The 23,679-nt window shown below is 43.8% G+C and overlaps 1 protein-coding gene across 2 annotated transcripts in view; it reads right to left on the bottom strand.

Annotated features, from left to right (window-relative positions):
• The window catches only part of TMEM45B (transmembrane protein 45B), a 38,827-nt gene that overhangs the window by 2,409 nt on the left and 12,739 nt on the right, over positions 1-23,679 (bottom strand). Inside the window, exons 2-5 of one of the 2 annotated variants that reach the window (XM_003923510.3) lie at positions 5,110-5,298; positions 3,014-3,220; positions 1,942-2,126; positions 976-1,121 (exon numbers count right to left, since the gene is read on the bottom strand). In XM_003923510.3, the coding sequence (XP_003923559.1) occupies positions 976-1,121; positions 1,942-2,126; positions 3,014-3,220; positions 5,110-5,290 (719 nt within the window). In that variant the 5' untranslated portion in view covers positions 5,291-5,298. Of the gene's footprint in view, positions 1-975; positions 1,122-1,941; positions 2,127-3,013; positions 3,221-5,109; positions 5,398-23,679 lie in introns of those variants that run through there. The other variant, XM_074400878.1, reaches the window with a different exon arrangement.

Raw genomic sequence — 23,679 nt, 5'->3', positions numbered from 1 at the left:
ACTGTGATTATGAACCAGACTTCTTAGAAAATACTCATCAGTAGATGAAGGGACTGATGGTGGAAACCACTGAATATCAGTGGAGGCGAAGGTCTGCCTCTCTTGGTTTGCTGTTTCAGTGGCTGGGCAGCAGAACTAAAAATGACTTGAGCTCCCTTCTCTTTGGTATGTGTGGGACTCTTTCTGGATGAAATACTGGCAAAAACTGCAGTTATTTTTGCACCAACCTAATAATCTGCTTGGGATCTAGAGAAATGACCTAGAAGAAAAGGTAGGGGCAGCTGAACAGCAAATAGAACTGGTAATAACATTTGCTGAAAGTCACCCTTGTACTGAGAGGCTCTGCCATTTATTAGTGGGGTGACCTTGGTCAAGTTACTCAGCTTTTTGAAGCCTTGTCTTCATCTGTAAAAAATAATGGGGCATACTTCATAAAGCAGTGAAGATTAAATGGGATAATAGAGTGTAGCTGCTTCCCACTGGGCCTGGGGCACAGCAAGTACATAGGAGTCCATAGCTGTTATGCTCTGTATACCTCTAAAGAGCTCTTTAGTGAGGGGTAGAGGGCAGTTTGTCTTAACATTCTGCTCTGGTTTATTTTTTGATTGTCACATCATCTTGGGGAAGCAGGCAGGGCAGGTCCCGAAATAAGATGATGGACCCAGAAATGAACCTGTTACAGCAGGGTCTCCCATCCGGTACTGATTCCCATTTCAGTTTTCCCCATCACACCATAGGCTTAAAATCTGAGACCTGCATTTGAAACCTGGGTCCCTCAGGTTACTGTGACAGGTCATTTAACTGTAAAAAGCCTCATTCCCCTTGTTTGCAAATAAGGGTAGTGATACCTTCCCTGCATGAGAATACCTTGCACAGGATTTGGGATGTAGTTGGTACTCATCAGACCCTGCAAGTTAATCACATCAGTCCTGCTTAGGGTTAGGAGGAAAAGCTTCACTGAAGTCTTAGACATACCAGTAAACAAGAGAATAGTTGATGGCCACGATGCTGAGGGCAGCCAGGTAGTGCCAGCAGAAGCACATGGTGATGAACATGAGGTTGGCCTCATCCTCCTGGTCCCATTCGGGTGTTCCAAATGGTGGGAACAGCACAAACCCAATCTGGGGGATTACAGAGAAGTTGGTCTTATGATTGGTTGTCCTGAGAAGCAACCGAGCCATCATCCTGTGCCCACCAAAGTGGCCCATATGTTCCCATTGCCTCATAGTTCCCATACTTTGTTAGCATAGAAAGGGCTTTTCACGTAAGAAAATAGCGCTAACTTAATTTTGGTTTTAGTATAGGCTAACTTAAAAACAACAAGGCCAAGTGCAGTGACTCATGCCTATAATCCAGCACTTTGGGAGGCTGAGGTGGGCGGATCACTTTAGGTCAGGAGTTTGAGACCAGCCTGGCCAATGTGGCAAAACCCCATCTCTACTGAAAATAACAAAACTTAGCCAGGCGTGGTGGCGGGCGCCTGCAGCCCCAGCTACTCAGGAGGCTGAGGCATGAGAATCGCTTGAACCTGGGAGATGGAGATTGCAGTGAGCTGAGATTGTGCCACACTGCACTCTAGCCTGGGTGGCAGAGTGAGACTGTCTCAAAACACAACAAAAAAACAGAACTTCAGGGCCCACATTTCCAGTGTACAGTTTAGCAAGCAGAGCCTGTGAAAGGCATCAGCCCATCCTCTGGGGACGACAGCTGAACTTCACTGCGCATGCTCCAGATTTTGGATTGCTAATGCATCCGCTGGATATTAATTGGATAAAACTAGAGGTCGAAGGGTGGGCATGGGGGAAAAGGGCCATCTAAACTTGTTTGCATGGCACATCAGTGCTGCATTTTTCAGGCCCCATATTTTCGTCAGGGATTTCTCCTGGATGTGCTCGGTGGGGCTTTGCCATCCAGACCAGCAAGGGGCCTGTGGAAAATCACCTGCCAGAACCATGTTCCTTGAAGAATGACGAGACTGGTTCGGAAAAGTTCCAGCACAATGTGGTCCCGTAAGATCACCTCTAGGGAGATACTGACACACCCTCCAAACAGAGCATACAGCAGGAGTGAGTGGATGTGTTGATCCAGCGGAGGCCGGTTATGGACGTGGTAGTAGAAGAGGAAACCTGTCACAAACCAGATGGTAGCCGTCAGGGCTACACTTGGCTTTCCCCATTACCGAAGTTTCTTCCTACACCTGTCTCAGCTAGATTCCTCAGCATTTAGGAAGTTAATTTACATAACGTTACAGGCAGCAAACAGATCTGAGTAAGTGTATTCCTTGAGTATTTTAGGAGTATAAAGCAGCAAAGGATGTTTCTTTTAAAATCTCTACGGAGCCCATGGTGGGGTCAGTACAGAGTGGGCTGGCTGAAGCATGTTGCTGATTTGTAACAGACTGTGTGTGTGTGTACTTGAAATTCAGTTTTGCCCTCAACCTTTTTCAACTCTTGCTGAGGTACAGAAATGAGGTTGTTAGATGACAAAATGCATTTTCATACCCCAGTCAGTGTGAGTCATATTGGGGGCACTCCCCTCGCAGCGGGGTGGGTCTCCTGAGACTTGTGATGGAGGCAAGAGGGTACCTCCCTGGGTGAAGGGTGGTGTGCGGTTTTGCTTAACCTAAGAGATGTGTCCTGAGTGATGGCATTCAACCAGCTGGGGCAGTGTGTGTCCATGCATGTGTATGCGCACACATACATCCACACTGAGGAAATATGCAAATGTGGGAGCAGGGCCTGCTGGGGGCAGTGGGAAGGCAAGGAGGACTCTTCAGGGTTAACCCTGAACTGCCTGCAAGCCTCGAAGCTTTCATGGGCTGCTTTAGGGAATATGTCATCTGGCCCATCCAGAGCATAGCACTAAGTCCTATGCAGGTTTTGGAAGTCCAGAGATGCGGATTTTCTGGAGAAGATTATATTGGTAACATTTCTGGTCTTTTGTGTTCTGATCCTTCATAAATAATGACTTGTCAGGCTCTCCTTCCTCTTTTCCATCCGTTCCACAAAGTTACCTTCCGTGAATACTGCCACAGCCATAACCAGTCTGTCCACCCCCAAGGGAACGTGGCTGACCAGATAGGTGAGCATGTCAACAATTCCTGAGACTGCAAAGAATAGGTACATGGTGCTGTGCTGCCAATTCATTAACTTTATCCAGTGGGTCTCATGGTAGAGGTGCAGGTGGGGCCCGTCCGGAACAAACTGCTCTGCCAGGATCCCTGCGGGGAAATGAGAGCAGATGTTTTAGAGGGAAGAATAGCTCCAAGACACATTGGAGCAAGAAACAACCCAAAGAAAGCAGAGAGCGGGTGAAGGTGGCCTACGGGTCAGCAGACCTACTTTGCTGCCTCAGGTGCAGCTACTTCAGTATAAAATAGGGTGTGTGCTGAGTAATCTGTGTAGACATTTTGCCATCATTGTTCCTTTAGGGGTTTGGGGTTGAGGGAAGAAGAATCAGTGAACACAACCACACAGATCCCCAGGAGGTTTGCCCAGGGGCGGAGATGAGCAAGGCGCCACCACTTAAGTTGGAGTGTGGCTGATACAATAATCTCTGGGCTTCGCTGCCAAGTGAGCAATGAAAGAAATCTCAGACGGAAACAATAAGGTTGAAACCAGAATCTGAGCAGAGACACACTGGTAATGAAGATACCTGTACGGAGAGGAGAAGAGAGAAGGGAGAGGAGCGGCTTCCAGTTGTGTGTCTTCCCAGGCACGGAGCCACTCTGCAAGCCCTGTGCCTCCTCCCAGCTCTGTGTTAAAACACTGGGTGAACAAGGCGGAGGCTCCATAATGTGGGCCAGAAAACTGATGAAGCTGCACCACAGGACAGCTCTTAGTTCTTATCCCTTCTGCTTGTATCACCTAATTTGAAAGGCTAAAGATTTGTCTTTATGCCTGGTACCCAAAATGTTCTTGGGGAAGCCTAGAAGAAATCCTCCATGACAACATTCCAGACTCTGTTCCTTAGGCATTTGTTTTTCAAACCAGACCCTTTTTGAATTCCCACACAAAGGGTCAGGGAGTTGTGGAAATGACTCAGGAAGAGTCCCAGTGACACCAGAACAGAAGCCCTGTGAGAGCGGAGACCGTGTGGTTCCCCTGTATATCTCTCACAGCTGGCATGTGGTACAGGTGCCAGAGAGCTGTTGAATGAGTGCCATTTTCACCCAGTCAGGGGGCCAAATATTGTAATAGTCCTAGCTTTATTTAGGCAAGGTTGATGCTGTCCTGATCATTTAAGCCATAGGTCTCTGTCACTTCTCACGGGAGGCCTCTCTGATCCTGAATGACTGGTGCATGGGGAAATTCAGCAGGATAAGGCCAGCAAAGCTCTGTAAAGCATTGCTTCCTCCAAGAGAAGCCCGATGTTGCTTCACTCTCTCCAAGAAACCACAGACCACCGATGAGAAGTGGCAGTTGTCAGTTACAGAATTAGACCTTCATTCCCCATGCGGGGCTGGTTCTGAGGGAGAACACTTGTTACTGTCATCACTGCTTGTACCTGGAGAGCCCCAGTGGAGCCAAGCGGATGAAAAGGAACAGTGGGAGTGGGTGAGTCTTGTTGGAATGGGGCAGGGTGAAGGAAAATCCCTCTCCAACAGCCATCTGCTGCTTTTTCTCTCCACTGGCTAACTTATTAATCTTCTACATAAACTCCCTCTCTGTAAGCACTTGAGACTTGAGGATAAGTCAATGACTTGGGTGTTAACTACGGCTCTGGAGGGAGAGACAATTGAGGAAAAAAGGTGATTTTTCTGCTTTATCACACAATTCATGTACATGAGCCTAATCTATTTTTTTTTCCTTTTTTAATTTGTGTCATATCTTTTTCACACAGTGGGTGTTTTGCTCCTGCAACTTTCTATACCTGTGTCCTTGTTGATTTGATAGTTTTTCACAGTGACCTATGGTGTGAGAGCTGTCAACTGTTAGTATTATAAAGCTCTACACACAATGGATATTATGATAAAATAGTGGCCATCTGGAAATTCTTGCCCTATTACCTCCACCAGTGGAAACATCCATTTCACAGGGCTCAGAAAATGAATTAAAGGTTCTGGGTATGATGAGGTCATTCTCTGGACCAAATGACCCCTGCTCTTACCAATGATGGAAAACAAAGTCCTGACTGCGGCTTCGATGATCTCGAATCGCTGATAATAGGAATGCAGTGGGCTGTTCTTCCGCTTGTGACTGAAGTACTTCAGAGGGTGCTTCACCGACCACCACAGCCCAATGATCAGGAAGAAACTCCCTGGGAGGGCATGGCCCTTGAAATTTGCCATCAGGACACCTAAAAAATGAGGGGAAGGCTGTTAGGTGGCTAATGAAGAAGACATATAAATGTATATTTTGGCAGGAAACACCATACGTGCCTGAGATTGCAAATCATAAGCCACGTTAAGAAGGATCAACATATTCTCGCCGGGCGCGGTGGCTCAAGCCTGTAATCCCAGCACTTTGGGAGGCCGAGGCGGGTGGATCACGAGGTCGAGAGATCGAGACCATCCTGGTCAACATGGTGAAACCCCGTCTCTACTAAAAATACAAAAAACTAGCTGGGCGTGGTGGTGCGTGCCTGTAATCCCAGCTACTCAGGAGGCTGAGGCAGGAGAATTGCCTGAACCCAGGAGGCGGAGGTTGCGGTGAGCCGAGATCGCGCCATTGCACTCCAGCCTGGGTAACAAGAGCGAAAAACTCCGTCAAAAAAAAAAAAAAAAAAAGAAGGATCAACATATTCTCATAAAACAAGCCTTTATGTTTTTGTCACTGAAGTCTCATCTGAAAAGTGAGTTACGTGACAATCTGGGCTCCACTGTCTAATGCTTTACACAGTAAAATAAAAGGATGAGGGTGGGAAAAGAGGAGGATAGGTAAATATTTATTGATCTCAGGTAGAGAAACCTTTAAAAGCGTAATCATAAAGGGGGGAAGTAGAAAAGAAAAATATTCAGTTCTATAAGCATCTTTTCATATCAAGAACATCAGAAGGTAAACAACAAATCAGAAACATGCTTATAGCAGCTGTATGGTAAACGGCTATTACATTAGAGTCTTTATACATTAATAAGAAAAAGACCATAGGAGAATGAGCAGAAGCCATGGACAGATGATTCTCAAAATAACACAAACGGGTTATAAATCTCCCAGAAATTAGAGATGTACAGACGAAAGCACAACTTCATTTTTCACCTAATTGGAAAATAATTTTAAAAAGTTCTGGTCTGCGTGCGGTGGCTCATGCCTGTAATCCCAGCATTTTGGGAGGCCAAGGTGGGCAGATCACCTGAGGTTGGGAGTTTGAGACCAGCCTGACCAACATGGAGAAACCCCATCTCTACTAAAAACACAAAATTAGCCAGGTGTGGTGGCGCAGGCCTGTAATCCTGGCTACTTGGGAGGCTGAGGTAGGAGAATCGCTTGAGCCCAGGAGGTGGAGGTTGCAGTGAGCTAAAATCGCACCATTGCACTCCAGCCTGGGTGACGAGTGAAACTACGTCTCAAAAAAAAAAAAAAAAAAAATCTTTTGGTGTGGCGGTCTAGTACAAATGAGCATGGTCAATATGATTCACATTTTGTAAAAATCAGCATAACAATACAAGCATCACCTTATTCCAAAATAATTTCAGGCATGATTTGCTTTTATCCCATTTACAGTAGCAGAAGAGTGTAGCTAGGATTTATTCAGAAGCAGATTGATTATTTTTCCCACTGGTTGGGGTGGTAACCTAAAGAATATGTGATGTGGGAGAAAAATACCAGTTGTTGGAGATTGCTATGGTTTGAATGTGTCCCCTCCAAAATCCAGGTGTTGTCAAGGTGATAGCATTAAGAGAAGGGGACTCTTTTTTTTTTTTTGAGACAGAGTTTCATTCTGTTGCCTAGGCTGGCATGCAGTGGCATGATCTCGACTCACTGCAACCTCCACCTCCTGGGTTCAAGCAGTTCTCCCGCCTCAGCTTCCTGAGTAGCTAGGATTATAGGCACCTGCTGCCATCTGGCTAATTTTTGTATTTTTAGTAGAGATGGGGTTTCACCCTGTTGGCCAGGCTAGTCTAGAACTCCTGACCTCAGGTGATCCACCCGCCTCGGCCTCCAAAAGTGCAGGGATTACACTTTTAATAAGGGATGATGCCATAAGGGCTCCTCCCTCCTGAACTAGGAGTAGGTGCGCTCATACGGGGGCTGGCTTTTTGTCTTCCAGCACGTGGGGATGCAGCCCTCAGCAGACACCAGATGCTGGTGCCTTAATCTTGGACTACCCAGCTTTCAGAACAGTGAGAAATACATTTTTATTCTTTATAAATTACTCAGTCTGTGACATTCTGTGATATCAGCACAACATGGACTAAGACAGAAACTGGTACCAGAGAAGTTTGTAACATCTGTTAAAACAAATATAAAGATGTAGGCATGGCTTTGGAATTGGATAATGAATAGAAGCTGGAACAGCTTTGAAGTGAATGCTGAAAAAAGCCTGTATTGCCATGAATGGAGCATTACGGATGATTCTGATGAGGTCTCAGAAGAAGAATAGAGCTGCAGGGAAAGCCTCATTCTTCTTAGAGATTGCCCAAGTGGTCATGAACAGAATGTTAATAGAGATATAGATGGTAAGGGAAATTTTGATGAGGTCTCAGATGGAAATAAAGAACGAGGTATTGGAAACTGGAAGAAAGGTTATCCTTGTGAAGTGGCAAAGAACTTAACTGAATTATATCCGTGTTCTAGGACTTCACAGAGGGCAGAACTTAAGAATACTGATGACCCAGGATATTTGGCAGAAGAGATCTCGAAGCAGCCAAGTGTTCAGGATGCTGTGTGGCCTCTCTTAACTGCTTACAGAAAAACACGAGAGTTTTTTTTAAATAATACACTCTCATGCTACTGTAAATGGGATAAAAGCAGATCACATGGGTGCAGTGGCTCATGCCAGTAATCACAGCATTTTGGGAGGCCGAGGCAGGCGGATCATCTGAGGTCAGGAGTTCACTGGACTCCAGTCTGGGTAACCAGAGCGAGACTCTGTCTCAAAAAAAAAAAAAAAGAAAAATATGAGAAAAGAGAAATTATTTGAAAGCAGAATTTATCATCAAAAGGAAAGCTGAACGTCAATATTTGAAAAAGTCTCAGCCTAGCTATGTAAAAGATAAAAATGTGTGTTTAGGAGAGAGAACCATGGGTATGGCCACATAACTGTAAGGAGATTATAGAAGGAAGCCAGGTGCTAGTCATCAAGAAAATGGGAAAGTGGCCCCAAGGGTATTTCAGAGATCTTTGGGGCTGCCTTGCTTGTTATAGGCCCAGAAGGTTAGGGCCTTGGGGCAGAACAGTTTCAGGGGAAGGGCTCAGGTGCCTGTGAGGTCTCAGAGATCACTGCCCAGGGCCACCTTGAGTCTCTGCTCCCCACATTCCAGCAGAGCATTCCTCAGTCACCCTCGCTGTGGCTCAAGCAGGACCAGGTGTAGTGCATAAGTTATAAACCTTGGTGGCATCCATGTGGTGCCAACTCTGTAGGTACACAGACTGTGTGAGCTGTAGGAGCATGGCCGCCTCCACCTAGATGGAAAGGATGTCTTGGATCTCAGAGCCCAAGCAGAGATTTGTCACTGGGTTTTGAGCCACTGCAGAGAGCCTCCAATAGGCCAGTACTTAGGTAAGCCTTGGAGGTGGTATCACCTGGAGTGTTGGGGGCCCAACCCCCACCCCAGTGTGTTCAGAAGGTGAGACGTGGAGTCAGATAATATTATTCTCAAGCCTAAGATCTAATGTTGAGTTTTGGACTTATTTGAGACCTATTGTTATTCCTTTCTTTCTTCTTGTTTCTCCCTTTTGGACTAGAAACATCTGTCCTGTGCCTGACATGTCATTGTATTTGAAAGTACAGACTCATTTGAATTCACAGGCTCACAGCTGGAGAGAAATTTGCCTCAGGATGAAATTTACCTCACAGTGAATGAGTCTCCCTTAGACATGATTTAGATGAGACTTTGAACTTAGACTTTATAAAGTTCATGTTGAAATGATTTAAGGCTTTTGAGGGCAATTGTGATGGAACGAACGCATTTTGTATGTGAGAAGTATGTGAATTTTGGGGGGCTGAGTGGAGTGTTATGGTTTGAAGGGGTCCCCTCCAAAATTCAGGTGTTGCCAATGTGATAGTATTAAATGTGGGGCCTTTAAGAGATGATTAAGCCATAAAGGTTCATCCTTTGTGGATGGGATTAAGCACCCATGTAAAGGGCTGAATGGAGGGAGTTGGTTCCCTTTTTTGCCCTTTCTGCCATATGAGGCTACAGCCTTCACCAGACACCACATGCCAGTGTCTTGATCTTGGACCTCCAAATCTTCAGAACTGTGAGAAATACGTTTGTTCTTTACAAATTATCCAGTTTGTGGTATTCTGTATAGCAGCACCGGCAGACTAACACAGTGTTCTAGAAAAGACTACCCCGGAATGTAGAGCATCCCTGGTCTGCATAGCATATTCCAACCCTGGATACAGGCCCGAATCTAGCACCAGTTACATTGTCAGGGCAGTTTCACATCTTACACATTAACAGATGGGGGTCCCAGCCATCATCAAGAACTTTCTCAAGCTTTATAAAAAACGTTTACAGTTTTCAAAAAATCAAATAGTATTAAAGGCTTATAGTGAAAAGCAACAGCCTCATGTTCTATGCCTCCTCATCCCCAGCAAAGCCACTTTCACCTTTCATCTGTTTCCTTCGGTATTGACCCCTGCCATTCTAGTTATTGGGTTGATGCAAAAGTAATGGCAAAGACCACAATTACTTTTGCACTGAACTAATACTTCGCGCATGCGGCCATTTGTTAATTCATCATCGTCAGGCATCATCTACCAACTTCCTGGAGCTCTCTCACAGCCACTCCCTCCTCCTCATCCTATATTTTCTTTTTTCTTTCTTTTTTCTTTCTTTTTTTTTTTTTTTGAGACGGAGTTTCGCTCTTGTTACCCAGGCTGGAGTGCAATGGCGCGATCTCGGCTCACCTCCGCCTCCTGGGTTCAGGCAATTCTCCTGCCTCAGCCTCCTGAGTAGCTGGGATTACCGGCAGGCACCACCATGCCCAGCTGATTTTTTGTATTTTTAGTAGAGACGGGGTTTCACCATGTTGACCAGGATGGTCTCGATCTCTTGACCTCATGATCCACCCGCCTCGGCCTCCCAAAGTGCTGGGATTACAGGCTTGAGCCACGGCGCCCGGCCTCCCATCCTGTATTTTCATAGCAGTTGCATTATACTCGTTTGTTGAAATGATTAGTTTCATTATCATGGCTCTGTAAATCCACAGTCCTTACCCGGGCCAGTGAGGCCATATATGATCCTGGGCCATCTCTTCGCTTCCTCCCAGCCCTCATCCCCTGCTGCACTGGATCCCTTCCATTCCTTTAAACAGCTGAGAACAATCCAGTCCTGCTTCAGGACCTTGCACTGTCTGTGCCTTCTAGAACAGTGTTCCTGCGGGAAGCCAACAGTTGTCTCCTTCACTTTACTCAGGTCTCTCGTCAAATGCCACTTTATTCGCTGACTTCTGCATGTAAAATACAGGCCTGCCCCACTTTTCACTCTATGTAGACTTGTAACTTTTCTGTAAAGCACAAATCACAATCCAATATTGCAGGGCCAGACATACAGTGAGCGCTCAGTAAATACCTGTGGAATGAATGAATGTGGATCCGAGTAGTGTATTGTGGGTTATGTTTTCTTTAACTCTGTTTTTTATTTGAGACAGAGTCTTGCTCTGTCACCCAGGCTGGAGTGCAGTGGCGTGATCTCCGCTCACTGCAGTCTCCACCTCCCAGGTTCAAGTGATTCTCCTCAGCCTCCTGAGTAGCTGGGATTACAGGTGGGCACCACCACCTGGCTAATTTTTGTATTTTTAGTAGACAGGGTTTCACCATGTTGATCAGGCTAGTCTCCAACTCTTGACCTCATGTGATCCTCCCGCCTCCCAAAGTGCTGGGATTACAGGTATGAGCCATTGTGCCTAACACTTTTGTTGTATTCTGGGGTTAATAATTGCCTTTTTTTTTTTTTTACTTGTTTATCTTCCCAAATACCGATCACTATGTTTTTCCACAAAAGAGCCAAAAGATCTGTCAAATGTTGACCAAATTAAATTCTGGACATTTTATCCTCAGATAACTTATTTCTGTTTTATTCTTAGAGAACTTTTTTGAGAATCTTCTCTTCAAAATTGAACTGGTTGTCTGTCCTGGAGCATCGTACACCATCTTACAAATTCCCTTTGCCTTTTTCTTGTTTCCTCCTGACCCCCACCTTTTGCTACAGCTTCCAGAAGAGCCTTTTCCTTGCTTTGGATCCTGTTTCTTGGATGCCATTTATTTTTCTTTCTTGGCTTACTTCCTTTAATATAAGTCTAGCATTCCCCAAAATAGGCATATAAGGGAGATTCCTTGAGAAATTACATGGTTGACAATCTCTGCCTTTTTATTGGGATGGTTTATTTAGTCCATTTGTATTAATGTAATTATGGGTGTGGTTATATTTACAATTGTCATTTTGCTATTTTCTGTCTCTCATGCATTTTTTGTTCCTCTGTGCATCATTTCCTGCTGTAATTTATGTCTGACAAATAATTTTAGGATATGATTTTAATTACTTTTTTCATATTTTAAGCTATTTTTTTCCTACTGTATGCTCTAGTCTAGGGATTACAGTATGCATCTTTGAGTTACTATGATCTATTTTAACACTAATTTAATTCTGATAAAATATAATGACTTTGTTCCACTATATAATAGCTCTATTTCTTACCCCCCTTCTTGTATATATATATTTTATATATATATTTAGTAAATAAGCCATTAATATGGATATATATGAATGGACTAAATAAGCCATTCCAATAAAAAGGCAGAGATGTGTGTGTGTGTACACATATGTACATATCACATTCATGTCTCGACTTGTTATAAACTTTTCAAGTTTAACATTTAAGAATATGCGAAGTCTAGGTTACAAACCAACAGTGTGGCAATTATTTCTTTATGCAATTTTACATTTTTTAAAGAATTAATATATATATTCTTTGATATTTAATCACGTATTTACCATGAAGTGTTCTTCATTTCTTTTTGTCCATCTTAATAACTCTAAAATCTCATTTTCTTTCAACATGAAGGATGTCCTTTAATATATTTTCAGCTTTATTGAGGTATAATTGACAAATAAAAATTGAATAGACTCAGAGTATATAACATGATGATTTGATATATGTATACATTGTGAAATGATTGCTGTGATCAAGCTAACAAACATATTATCACCTTACCTGGTTACTCTTTCCTTTCCTTTGTAATGAGAATCCTTAAGATTTCCTCTCTTAGCAAATTTCAAGTATATAGTTTATTATTACTATTATTATTTTTAGATACAGAGTCTCACTCTGTCACCCAGGGTGGAGTGCAGTGGTATCATCATAGCTCACTGTAGCCTTGAACTCATTGGACTCAAGTGATCCTCCCGCCTCAGCCTCCTAAGTGGTTAGGACTACAGCTGCGTGCCACCACGCCTGGCTAATTAAAAATTTTTTTTGTAGAGACAGGGTCTCGCTATGTTTCCCAGACTGGTCTTGAACTCTTGGACTCAGGCAATTCTCTCGCCTCAACTCCCTAAAGTGCTATAATACAGACATAAGCCACTGTGCCTGGCCAGTATATTATTATTAATGATAGTCACCTTCTTGTACATTAGGTCTCCAAAATTTACTCATAACTACAAGTTTGTACCTTTTGACCAGCATCTCCCCATTTCCCCCACTGCCCCAGGCCCTGGTAACAAGCATTCTGTTCTGTTTATATCAGTTTATTTTAGATTCCACATATAAGTGAGATCACACAGTGTTTGTCTTTCTGTGTGTGGTTTATTTCACTTAGTATAACGTCTTCCAGGTTCATCCATGTTGTTGCAAATAGCAGGATTTCCTTCTTTTTTTAAGGCTGAATAATATCCCATTCTACATATACACCACATTTTCTTTTTGTACACCAATCAATGAATACTTAGATTGTTTCTGTATCTTGGCTATTGTGAATAAAGCTGCAATGAACATGGGAAGGCAGATATCTTTTCAAGATAGTGAGTTTATTTCCTTTGAATATATACACAGAAATGAAATTGCTGGTCATAAGGTAGTTCTATTTTTGAAACCTCCACACTATTTTTCCGAATAGATGTACCAATGCACATTCCCACCAACAGTATGTAAAGCTTTCCTTTTTCCACAACCACACCTATCTGGTTTTGATTTTTGTTTTGACTTTTGACAATAGTCATGCCAACAGGTGTAAGGTCATATCTCATTGTGACTTTAATTTGCATTTCCCTGACGATTAGTGATGTTGAACATCTTTTTATAAACCAGTTGGCCATTTGTATGTCTTCTTTAGAGAAGTGTTTATTTAGGTCTTTTGCCCACTTTTTTCCCTCAAAGCAGAAATTTTATTGCTCACATTCTTCTACTACAATGCTATAACAACAGAAATATTGTCTTTTACAAAAATCTCAATCACCTTAAAGATTTTTAAAGTCACAAATAACTTTTGCTCAAAGAAGAAATCAAAACTGCAAATAAATAAAAGCAAGCATCAATCGGCATTGTATACAGTAGAACATATGAAATAGATTATAGTAAAAAATTCTTAAAACACAAAGAATCCAGGATATGGAAAGCTGGTATGACAGCAACAATAGCCAGATAAACTAAAAAATCATAAAACTTTTCAAAATCATAACTTTTCCTAAACTCATTATTTATGAGAACAGAAAGGGGAAAGTCCCTTGCTTTCCTAGAGGTCACTTGCTTTCCTAGAGGTCGCTCGTTTGCCTGCATAGCCAGTTGTTATAGTAGTCAGCCAATTATTTGGGAAGAGGTTTGCTTAAGTCAATACTTCAAGTCCGTTACACTTCCGGTTACTGTCAGTCAATCCGTGTGGGGGCTGGGGAAGGCCAGTTTTCAAGTGTCCCTTGTCTTTCACTTTTTGCTGAGGTCTCTCAGGTCTTCTCCATATATACATAGTTTTTTCCGTCAGCCAGGGACATGTGAGGGGCTCATCTAACACCTCCAGGATTCTCATTTCCAGAATCTCCCTGTTAAATTCCTGATTGGCCTGCTGCTTGCCCCAAGGGGGGCTGCAACCTCAAGAGAGCAAAGCTGTGGATTTTCCCTGCTCATTTCCAAGTGTTTATTCCCATGGTAAGCCAACAAAGGCAAGGATTTTCAACCCCCCAGCCACTGCTCTGAATTGAATGTGTTGTGTGGCAGCAAAGCTACTAGTTTTCATGGCTGGCCCCATCTTACTTAAAAGTCAGTGGCTGAGCTGGGGGATGACAGGAGCAGCCACAGTCAAAAAAGCCACAATCTCCTACTTGCCTGAAGATCTAGTATTTTTTCAAGAACAAATGCTACTCAATTTCTTGCCTGTATTTTGTCAATTTCCATTTGCCTAAAATGGATGGTTTCAATAAATAATTTTGTCTAGTTTTATATATTTTTTGGTTCTCTGTTTGTTGCTTTTTTTTTTTTTTTAACAGAATTGAACTGCTTACCTCTTTGTACTGCCACAACTGGAAGGCCTTCTCCTCATTATTATTATTTTTTTGATATGGAGTTTTGCTCTTGTTGCCCAGGCTGGAGTGCAATGTGCAATCTCGGCTCGCTGCAACCTCTGCCTCCTGGATTCAAGCAATTCTCCTGCCTCAGCCTCCCAAGTAGCTGGGATTACAGGCATGTTCCACCATGCCTGGCTAACTTTTTTGTATTTTTAGGAGAGACAGGGTTTCACCATGTTGGTCAGGCTGGTCTCAAACTCCTGACCCTCAAGTGATCCATCCACCTCGGCCTCCCAAAGTGCTGGGATTATAAGCGTGAGCCACCGCACCTGGCCCTCCTCCTTTTTAAATCCTCCTTTGAACATAAAAAAATTTCCATTTTTGTTTAATGTTTAACACAGGTTCCTTTCCGTATCAAACTTGTTATACTTCATTTTCCTAGGCAAAGGCACAGAAAAACCAGCTTTGCAATTGTATGTCAAAACTACACACTGACTAACCAACTTCCCTCCTCCCTGCCCTTCCTCATTTTTCTCAAAAGCAGTAACCGAAATAAAGGTAGACTTCTGTTTGCCTCTAGGTCCTTGATACTGGTTTGTCAAGACACACCCTTCCCTTCTACCTCATCTAAAATTCACACCAGTGGACAGCAGGGCCTGCAGCATGTCTGTAGAAATTTCTTTAAACTTATGTATGATTCATAGAAGGCTGAGCACTTTGATTTGATGGGGATGGGCTGTATTTCTTCCATTATCAAATTAATGGATTAGTTCATTAGATTAGCTACATTATGGGGCCGGGCGCGGTGGCTCCTGCCTGTAATCCCAGCACTTCGGGAGGCTGAGGTGGGCAGATTACGAGGTCAGGAGTTGGAGACCAGCCTGACCAACACGGTGAAACCCCATCTCTACTAAAAATACAAAAGTTAGCTGGATGTGGTGGCAAGTGCCTGTAATTCCAGCTACTCAGGAGGCTGAGGCAGAAGAATTGCTTGAATTTGGGAGGCGGAGGCTGCAGTGAGCAGAGATTGCACCATTGTACTCCAGCCTGGGCAACAGAGAAGACTTCATCTCAAAACAAAACAAAACAAAACCAAAAAAAAAAAACCCAAAACATATTAGCTACATTATGGAACACGTGGAGGAGATGGAGGATGGGCCAATTTTAGTTAGAGGAGGAACAAGGTAACAATTAAGTAGAGCAATAAAATTTGGACTTCTAAATAATTTGGATAACCCATTATCCAAATACAGGTTAAGCCCTTGGTGTGACTTAGCATTAAAAAGTTTTAAATAAAATAAATGTTAAATTAAAAAACACTTAACGAATGTGTTTCCTAATATACCCAACTGATGTGGGCATTGTACAATAAAACCTTTCAATCTAAGGACAAACATACCAACAGAAAAGCAAATATCAGATAGGGCTTTTAGGCCAGGTACGGTGGCTCACACCTGTGATCCCAGCACTTTGGAAGGCTGAGGCCGGAGGCTTGCTTGAGTCTCAAAGTTCAAGACCAGCCTGGGCAGCATAGTGTGATCCTAGTCTCTACTAAAATAAAAAAAATTGCTGGGCATGTAGGGACACGGCTGTGGCCCCAGCTACTTGGGAGGCTAAGGTGGGAAGATTGCTTGAGCTTGTGAGATTGAAGCTGCAGTGAGCTTTGATGGTGCCGCTGTACTCCAGCTTGGGTGACAGAGTGAGCCCCTGTCTCCAAAGGAAAAAAATAAGTGCTTTCACAAAGGCAAATCCCCCAACTTGCTTATTTCAATGTATTTACCCTTCTTTAATTTCACATGAGATATGACGGGAGCGTGAGGCGGAGGACTGAACGTTTTGGACAGGGAGTGACTTCACCTTTCACTTTCTGCTGGGCTCTCTCAGGTCTTCCCCATAGATGCATAGCTTTTTCATTCGGACAGGGATGTGTGAAGAGCTCATCTCAGCACTTCCACAACTCTCATTTCCAGAATCTCCCTGTTAAATCCCTGGTTGGTCTGCTGCTATGGCCTAGCGTTAAAAATAAGAACCAAGCTAACTGGAGGATTGGGCAACTGTTCCTTTTTATTTCATATCTAGGGAGATCATCAGAAAAAGAACACAATCTGAGTAAGAGATCTGACCTTATTTTCCTTGTACTTCTTGTTTTTAAACAATTTTCCCCAATCTACATTTCATCCCTGCTTTCTTCCCCTCCCTCCCTCTCTCCGTTGCTCCCTCTCTCTGTTGCTCCCTCCCTCTCTCTCTCCTTCTTTCTTTCTCTCTCTCACTTGAGATAAGTAAAATAGAAGACAAGGTAGAAGGAGTCAGAAAGAGAAAAAGGAGATTGAGGAGCAAGGAAGCAAAAGGGAAGCAGAGTCACAGAAGAGAGAGGAAATGGTGCCAAGGAAAGGAGAAATGACGGTCGATGGCATTTGGTTGCAGTTAAAAGTAAAACTTGATATGGTGCTTTAAAAAAATAAAGCAGGCATTCCCCCTTATTTTAGAGGGGGCAAAGCAGGAATGGTGAAGGAAGAGATGTCTAGATAAATGGAAGACTCGAAAAAGGGGGAAAGCGAATTTTGTTTTTCTCGAGAGCGTAGGTGTGGCAGCCAGCATGCTCTAACATTACTTTGCTCCCACAGGTGGAGAGTTAGAGCAAGTGTCTCCCAGTTTGTGGTTGCAGATACAAAATGTATAGATCCCCAAATATCACAGAGAGCTTGGGCCTCTACTCAGTTCCAATCACGTGTTTCGCTGAATAAATTATATTTTATGGTTACTGTGAAACATTATATAACCATTAAAAAGCATGAATTGGAGGTATGCCAGCTGTCCCTGTCCGAGAAATGTTTTCATGAGATGTTGGCTGAGACAAGCAAGAAGAAAAAGAATGCTTATAATGTGAAGCCATTTTGAGGAACAATGATAATGTCCCTCAAATGTGTATACATATATATGAATATACAGCTATATGAATGTGAAAGCAATATGGAAGAGTACTTTGAGACACTTCAATTCATTAAGAATTTCACAACATCACTGATCATTAGAGCAATGGAAATCAAAACCAATACCATCTAATACCAGTCAAAATGGCTATTATTAAAAAGTCAAAAAATAAATACTTGTGAGGTTGTGGAGAAAAAGGAAGGCTTACACACTGTTAGTGGGAGTGTAAATTAGTTCAGTCATTGCGGAAGACAGTATGGTGATCCCTCAAAGACCTAAAGACAGAAATATCATTTGATCCAGCAATCTCATTATTGGGTATAGTCCCAAAGGATAGAAATTATCCCAGTATAAAGACAAGACACATGCACGTGTATGTTCATTGCAGGACTGTTCACAACAGCAAAAACCTGTAATCAACCTACATGCCCATCAGTGATAGACTGGATAAATAAAATGTGGTACATATACACCATGGAATACTACACAGCCATAAAAAAGTGAGATTATGTCCTTTGCAGAACATGCAGGGAGCTGGGGGCCATTATCCTTAGAAAACTCACACGGGAACAGAAAACCAAATTTGGCATGCTGTCACATGTATGTGGGAGCTAAATGCTGAGAACACATGGACAAACAGAGGGGAACAACACACACTGGGGGCTTTCAGAGGGTGGAGGGTGGGGGTAGGGAGAGGATCAGGAAAAATAACGAATGGGTACTAGGCGTAATACCTGGGTGATACATTTTCATTACTTTTCATAGAGAAATAAGCAAGAGAAAATAATGCTAAAACCACAAATTGTTTGGTTAGACTTTAAGTAGGATTTCTTCCCTGGAAAGGCTATTAGCTAATGAGAGATGCTAATTAGAAACTTTATTAATCATTATTCATAATAATAAACTACCCAGTCCTTTAGGTTAATATAACTTAATATTTGTCTTGTGCATGTATATATTACATTGTATTTTTGTTTGCTTTTGATCTTCAGAATACTCTAATAAAAAAGGCATTATCTCCAAAAAAAAAAAATACCTGGGTGATGAAATAATCTGTATAACAGATGCCCATGGCACGAGCTTACCTATGTAACAAAACCTGCACTTGCACCACACTTAGCTAATTTAAAAAAAGGGTTTTTTTGGTAGTATGGGGTCTTGCTATGTTGCCCAGGTTGGTCTCAAACTCCTGGGCTCAAGTGATCCTCTGTTCTTGGCCTCCAGAAATTCTGGGATTATAGGTGTGAGCCACCGCACTTGGCCATGGCCAATGAGTTGTGAATAGACGTGTCCTGTGTTACCTCTGGGCTGAAGCATGCCATGGCCAGTTTAGGACTCCCAGAACGCTTTTCCCTCCACCACACTGACTGTCAGTGGGCACCTGGTGGTCCTCTATCAGCCTGCATCCTAGGGTGGAGAGGCGTGGAGCAGAACCCCAGACCAACCTTGATGGACACATGCTGTGAGGAATACACAGTTGTAATGAGTCACTGAGATTTGTGGGCTGCTTTCATCTAGTTTAACCTAACTTGTTCAGAATCACACAGATATATACAAGTTTAGCTATGTTAGAGTCAGGACACAGGTTTCTGAAGTTAAAAAAAAGTACTGAAAAATCTTTTTTTTTTTTTTTTGAGACGGAGTTTCACTCTTATTACCCAGGCTGGAGTGCAATGGCGCGATCTCAGCTCACCGCAACCTCCGCCTCCTGGGTTCAGGCAATTCTCCTGCCTCAGCCTCCGAGTAGCTGGGATTACAGGCACGCGCCACCATGCCCAGCTGATTTTTTGTATTTTTAGTAGAGACGGGGTTTCACCATGTTGACCAGGATGGTCTCGATCTCTTGACCTCGTGATCCACCTGCCTCGGCCTCCCAAAGTGCTGGGATTACAGGCTTGAGCCACCGTGCCCGGCCTGAAAAATCCTTTTTATATCCAAGGAGGAGGTTATGGCGTTATTAGAATGGCAGAAATTGTATCAACAAGGTACCACAGGTAATTTTGGTAAACTTTATGCGGAACTGCCCTGATTTCCTCCTCTATTGCATGATCTCAAGTGGATATATTTTCTCTTTTGAAATACTACCCAAGTTCCTCCACCCGAGCCCAGCCTATACTATATAATTGTAATTAGTATAGGCTGGGCACAGTGACTCACGCCTGTAATCTCTGTACTTTGGGAGGCTGAGTCGGGCAGATCACCTGAGGCCAGGAGTTCAAGAGCAGCCTGGCCAACATGTTGAAACCCCATCTCTATTAAAAATACCAAAATTAACTTCCCGTGGTGGTGCATGCCTATAATCTCAGCTGCTTGGGAGGCTGAGGCAGGAGAATCACTTGAACCCAGGAGGGGTAGTTTGCAGTGAGTGGAGATCACACCATTGCACTCCAGTCTGGGCGACAAGAGTGAAACTCTGTCTCAAAATAAAATAAAATAAAATAAAATAAAATAAAATAAAATAGTTATAATTAAAAAATTTGTATCATTAAAATTCAGGTAACTCGGGCTCTGTCACAGTACAAGGTTAAGCCATTACGTCATTCTCGAGTCCAGTGGCTCACAATGGGGACTGGGGGTGGCGCTCTGGCTCCTATGGGTAGAGAACAGGGGCACTGCTGACCATCTTGCAATGGACAGGACAGCCCCACAACCAAGACCCTTGTGGCCCAGAGTATCAGCAATGCTGAGGCTGTGAGATCCTGCTCTCGCCCAGGCCTGCTTCCCAAAGCCCTTTAGTCCTGAAGGGAGAAGAGAGCAGGCTGCCTTCTCTCTTTGTTATTCAAATCCCACTAACCCCTTCTTAGAGCAAGTTCTTCTCCTTTTAAGACTAGCCTGGTGGCCGGGCATGGTGGCTCACGCCGGTAATCCTAGCTCTTTGGGAGGCTGAGGTGGGTGGATCACTTGAAGACAGGAGTTCTAGACCAGCCTGGCCAACGTGGTGAAACACTGTCTCTACTAAAAATGCAAAAGTTAGCTGGTCATGATGGTGGGCATCTGTAGTCCCAGCTACTCGGGAGGCTGAGGCTTGAGAATAGCTTGAACCCAGGAGGCAGAGGTTGCGGTGAGCTGAGATTGCACCACTGCACTCCAGCCTGGGCGATAGAGCAAGACACAAACTCCAGAAAACGAAAAAACAAACAAACAGAATAACCCAAAACTAGCCTGGGTAACATGGTGAAACTCCATTTCTATTAAAAAAAAAATTAGCCAGATGTGGTGGTGAGCGCATGTAGTCCCAGCTACTTGGGAGGTTGAGGCTGCTGTGAGCCCTGATTGTGCCACTGCATTGCAGCCTGGGTGACAGAGCAAGACTCTCTCTTAAAAAAAAAAAAAAAAAGAGAGAGAGAGAGAGAAAGAAACACCCTCACCTATGATCAGTCTCCATTTTCATCAATCCTCTCCTTCCCTAGCCCTATCTACCTACTTGGTAGAGACCAGTCTGGGTTGGTCTTAAAGGGAGAAGAACTTGCTCTAAGAGGGAGTAAGTGGGATTTAACTAACAAAGAAAGGAGGCCGCCTTCTCCCTTCAGGAGTAAAGGGCTTTGGGAAGCAGGCCTGGGCGAGAGCAGGATCTCACAACCTTGACATTGCCGATACTCCGGGCCACAGAGATCCCGCATATTGCAGGGTGTCCAGCAGGCAGCCTCCAGTCGACTTCATATTGCATTTCAATTCATAAGGTGAATTACAGAGCATGTGTCTTTTGTGACTGGGCCTTTCTGTTGATACGATGTGTCCCAGGTTCTTCGTGTTGTGGCACGGATCACCAGGGACTCCTTTGGTTGGCTGAATGGTATTTCATTGTGTGGGTAGACCATATGTACTGGTTGCTAGGGCTAGTAACACAGCACCACAGACTGGGCAGCTTAAATAGCCATTCATACTCTCAGTTCTGGAGACCTCTCTCCCTGGCTTGGAGATGGCCGTCTACCCTCCGTGTCCTCACTTTGTCTTCCTCTTGTGTGTGTCTGTGTTCTTTTTTTTTTTTTTTTTGTGAGACGGAGTTTCACTCTTGTTACCCAGGCTGGAGTGCAATGGCGCGATCTCGGCTCACCGCAACCTCCGCCCCCTGGGTTCAGGCAATTCTCCTGCCTCAGCCTCCTGAGTAGCTGGGATTACAGGCATGTGCCACCATGCCCAGCTAATTTTTTCTATTTTTAGTAGAGACGGGGTTTCACCATGTTGACCAGGATGGTCTCGATCTCTTGACCTTGTGATCCGCCCGCCTCAGCCTCCCAAAGTGCTGGTATTACAGGCTTGAGCCACCGTGCCCGGCTGTCTGTGTTCTTATACAGACATTACTCATATTGAATTTGGCCCCCACCCTAATGATCTCACTTTAATTTAATAACTTCTTTAAAGATCTCATCTCGAAAGAGTCACATAAGACTTCCACATTTGAATTTGGAGAGAGCACAGTTCAGCCCGTAACACTTTCAGGGAGCCCTTCGCTCCCTGAAAATCGATGTCTTTCTCACATGCAAAATACACTCAACAGGGTCAAACTACTTAACCCAGACCAGCATGAACGTTAAGTCCAAAATCTCATGTAAGTATCCTCTAAACCAGGTATGGGTGAGATTGGAGGTATGGGTCATCCTGAGGCAAAACTCTTCTCCAGCTATGAACCTTTACGACCAGACAAGAAATGATCTGCTTCCCAAACAGGACAGGCATAGCATCGACATTTCCATTTTAAAAGGGAAAGAGGAAAGGGGTCACGGATCTCCTATCCTGAAACATGGTAGGGCAAATTCCATTCCATTTTTATTTATTTATTTATTTTCAGAGTTTCACTCTTGTTGCCCAGGCTGGAGTGCAACGGCGCGATCTTGGCTCATTGCAATCTCTGCCCCCTGGATTCAAGTGATTCTCCTGCCTCAGCCTCACAAGTAGTTGGTATTACAGGCATGCACCACCATGCCTGGTTACTTTTTGTATTTTTAGTAGTGACAGGGTTTTGCCATGTTGCCCAGGCTGGTCCCCAACTCCTGATCTCAGGTGACCCGCCCGCCTCGGCATCCCAAAGTGCTGGGATTACAGGCATGAGCCACTGCACCAGGCCCAATTCTGTTCAATTTTAAGGCTTGAGGATAATCCTCTTTGGCTCAATGCTCTGTTGTCTGGGTCCACAGGATGGCCATGCCTTCCAGGGCCACTGTCCTGACCCTTTACCCTAAGTGGTGGCCCAGCCCCTTGGTCCTGGGCTGGGGCATCCTGGTCTGCTGAAACCAAGGAAATGGTACCAGTCCTGGACCCTGAATCTGTGTGCCCTGGGGCCAAGGTGGCAGTAACAGCCTGGCAGATCTCTGAACTGCCCTCATAGTCATTATTCTCTTTCCTTTAAGGATAACTCATGATCACAGCCATATTGCTGCATTGGCTGGTCCTGCAGCATTCCAGAGTCTGACAATCTTCCTTCATTTCTTCCCATTTCTGTCTCCTTTGGTCCAAACTGGCAATGTCTGCTGGCATAAATTCTCAAAAACCTTGTTGGCCTCCTATGCAATCCACAGGGGGCGAGGCCATTTGACAAGAGGGCTCTCCACAGACGTACCTGGGTAGTCGTATCTCTGTTCTGCCTCGCTGAGCTGTATCCATGCATGACTGTATCCACGCATCACACTGGTCATCTTTTCAGATGGGGGTCCAGCCACACCCTTGGTCTTTTCTCCAGAAAGTGCTTTCTCATTTTTTGTAAACTGGATAGGCTGAGAATTTTCCAAATCTTCAAGTTTTGGTTCCTTTTGTTTTCTTAAAAAGTGCTTTTTTAGTTTATCTCTCTTCTCCCATATTTTACCACGAGCAACAAGAAGAAACCAGGCTACCTTCAGTACTTTGCTTAGAAATCTCAGCTAAATAGCCAAGTTCATCATTTATAAGTTCTGCTTTCCATGAAACATGAGCATCCAATTCAACAAATTTATTTGCCGCTTTATAACAAGGTCCAGTTTTCTTCTAGTTTCTAATACCATGTTCCTCATTTCTGTCCAGGATCTCACCAGAAGTACCTTTATCATTCATATTTCAACCAGGATGCTGTTCCTGATGTATGTGTTCTTGAAGATGATTGACACTTTCTCTACAGCTCTCTTCTTTTCTTTCTCAGTCCTCACCGGAATCACCTCCAATGTCCACATTTCTAT

Source organism: Saimiri boliviensis, chromosome 6 (genome assembly GCF_048565385.1).
Source record: "Saimiri boliviensis isolate mSaiBol1 chromosome 6, mSaiBol1.pri, whole genome shotgun sequence".
Classification (NCBI taxonomy): domain Eukaryota; kingdom Metazoa; phylum Chordata; class Mammalia; order Primates; family Cebidae; genus Saimiri; species Saimiri boliviensis.
This window is presented reverse-complemented; position numbering and strand designations above follow the sequence as displayed.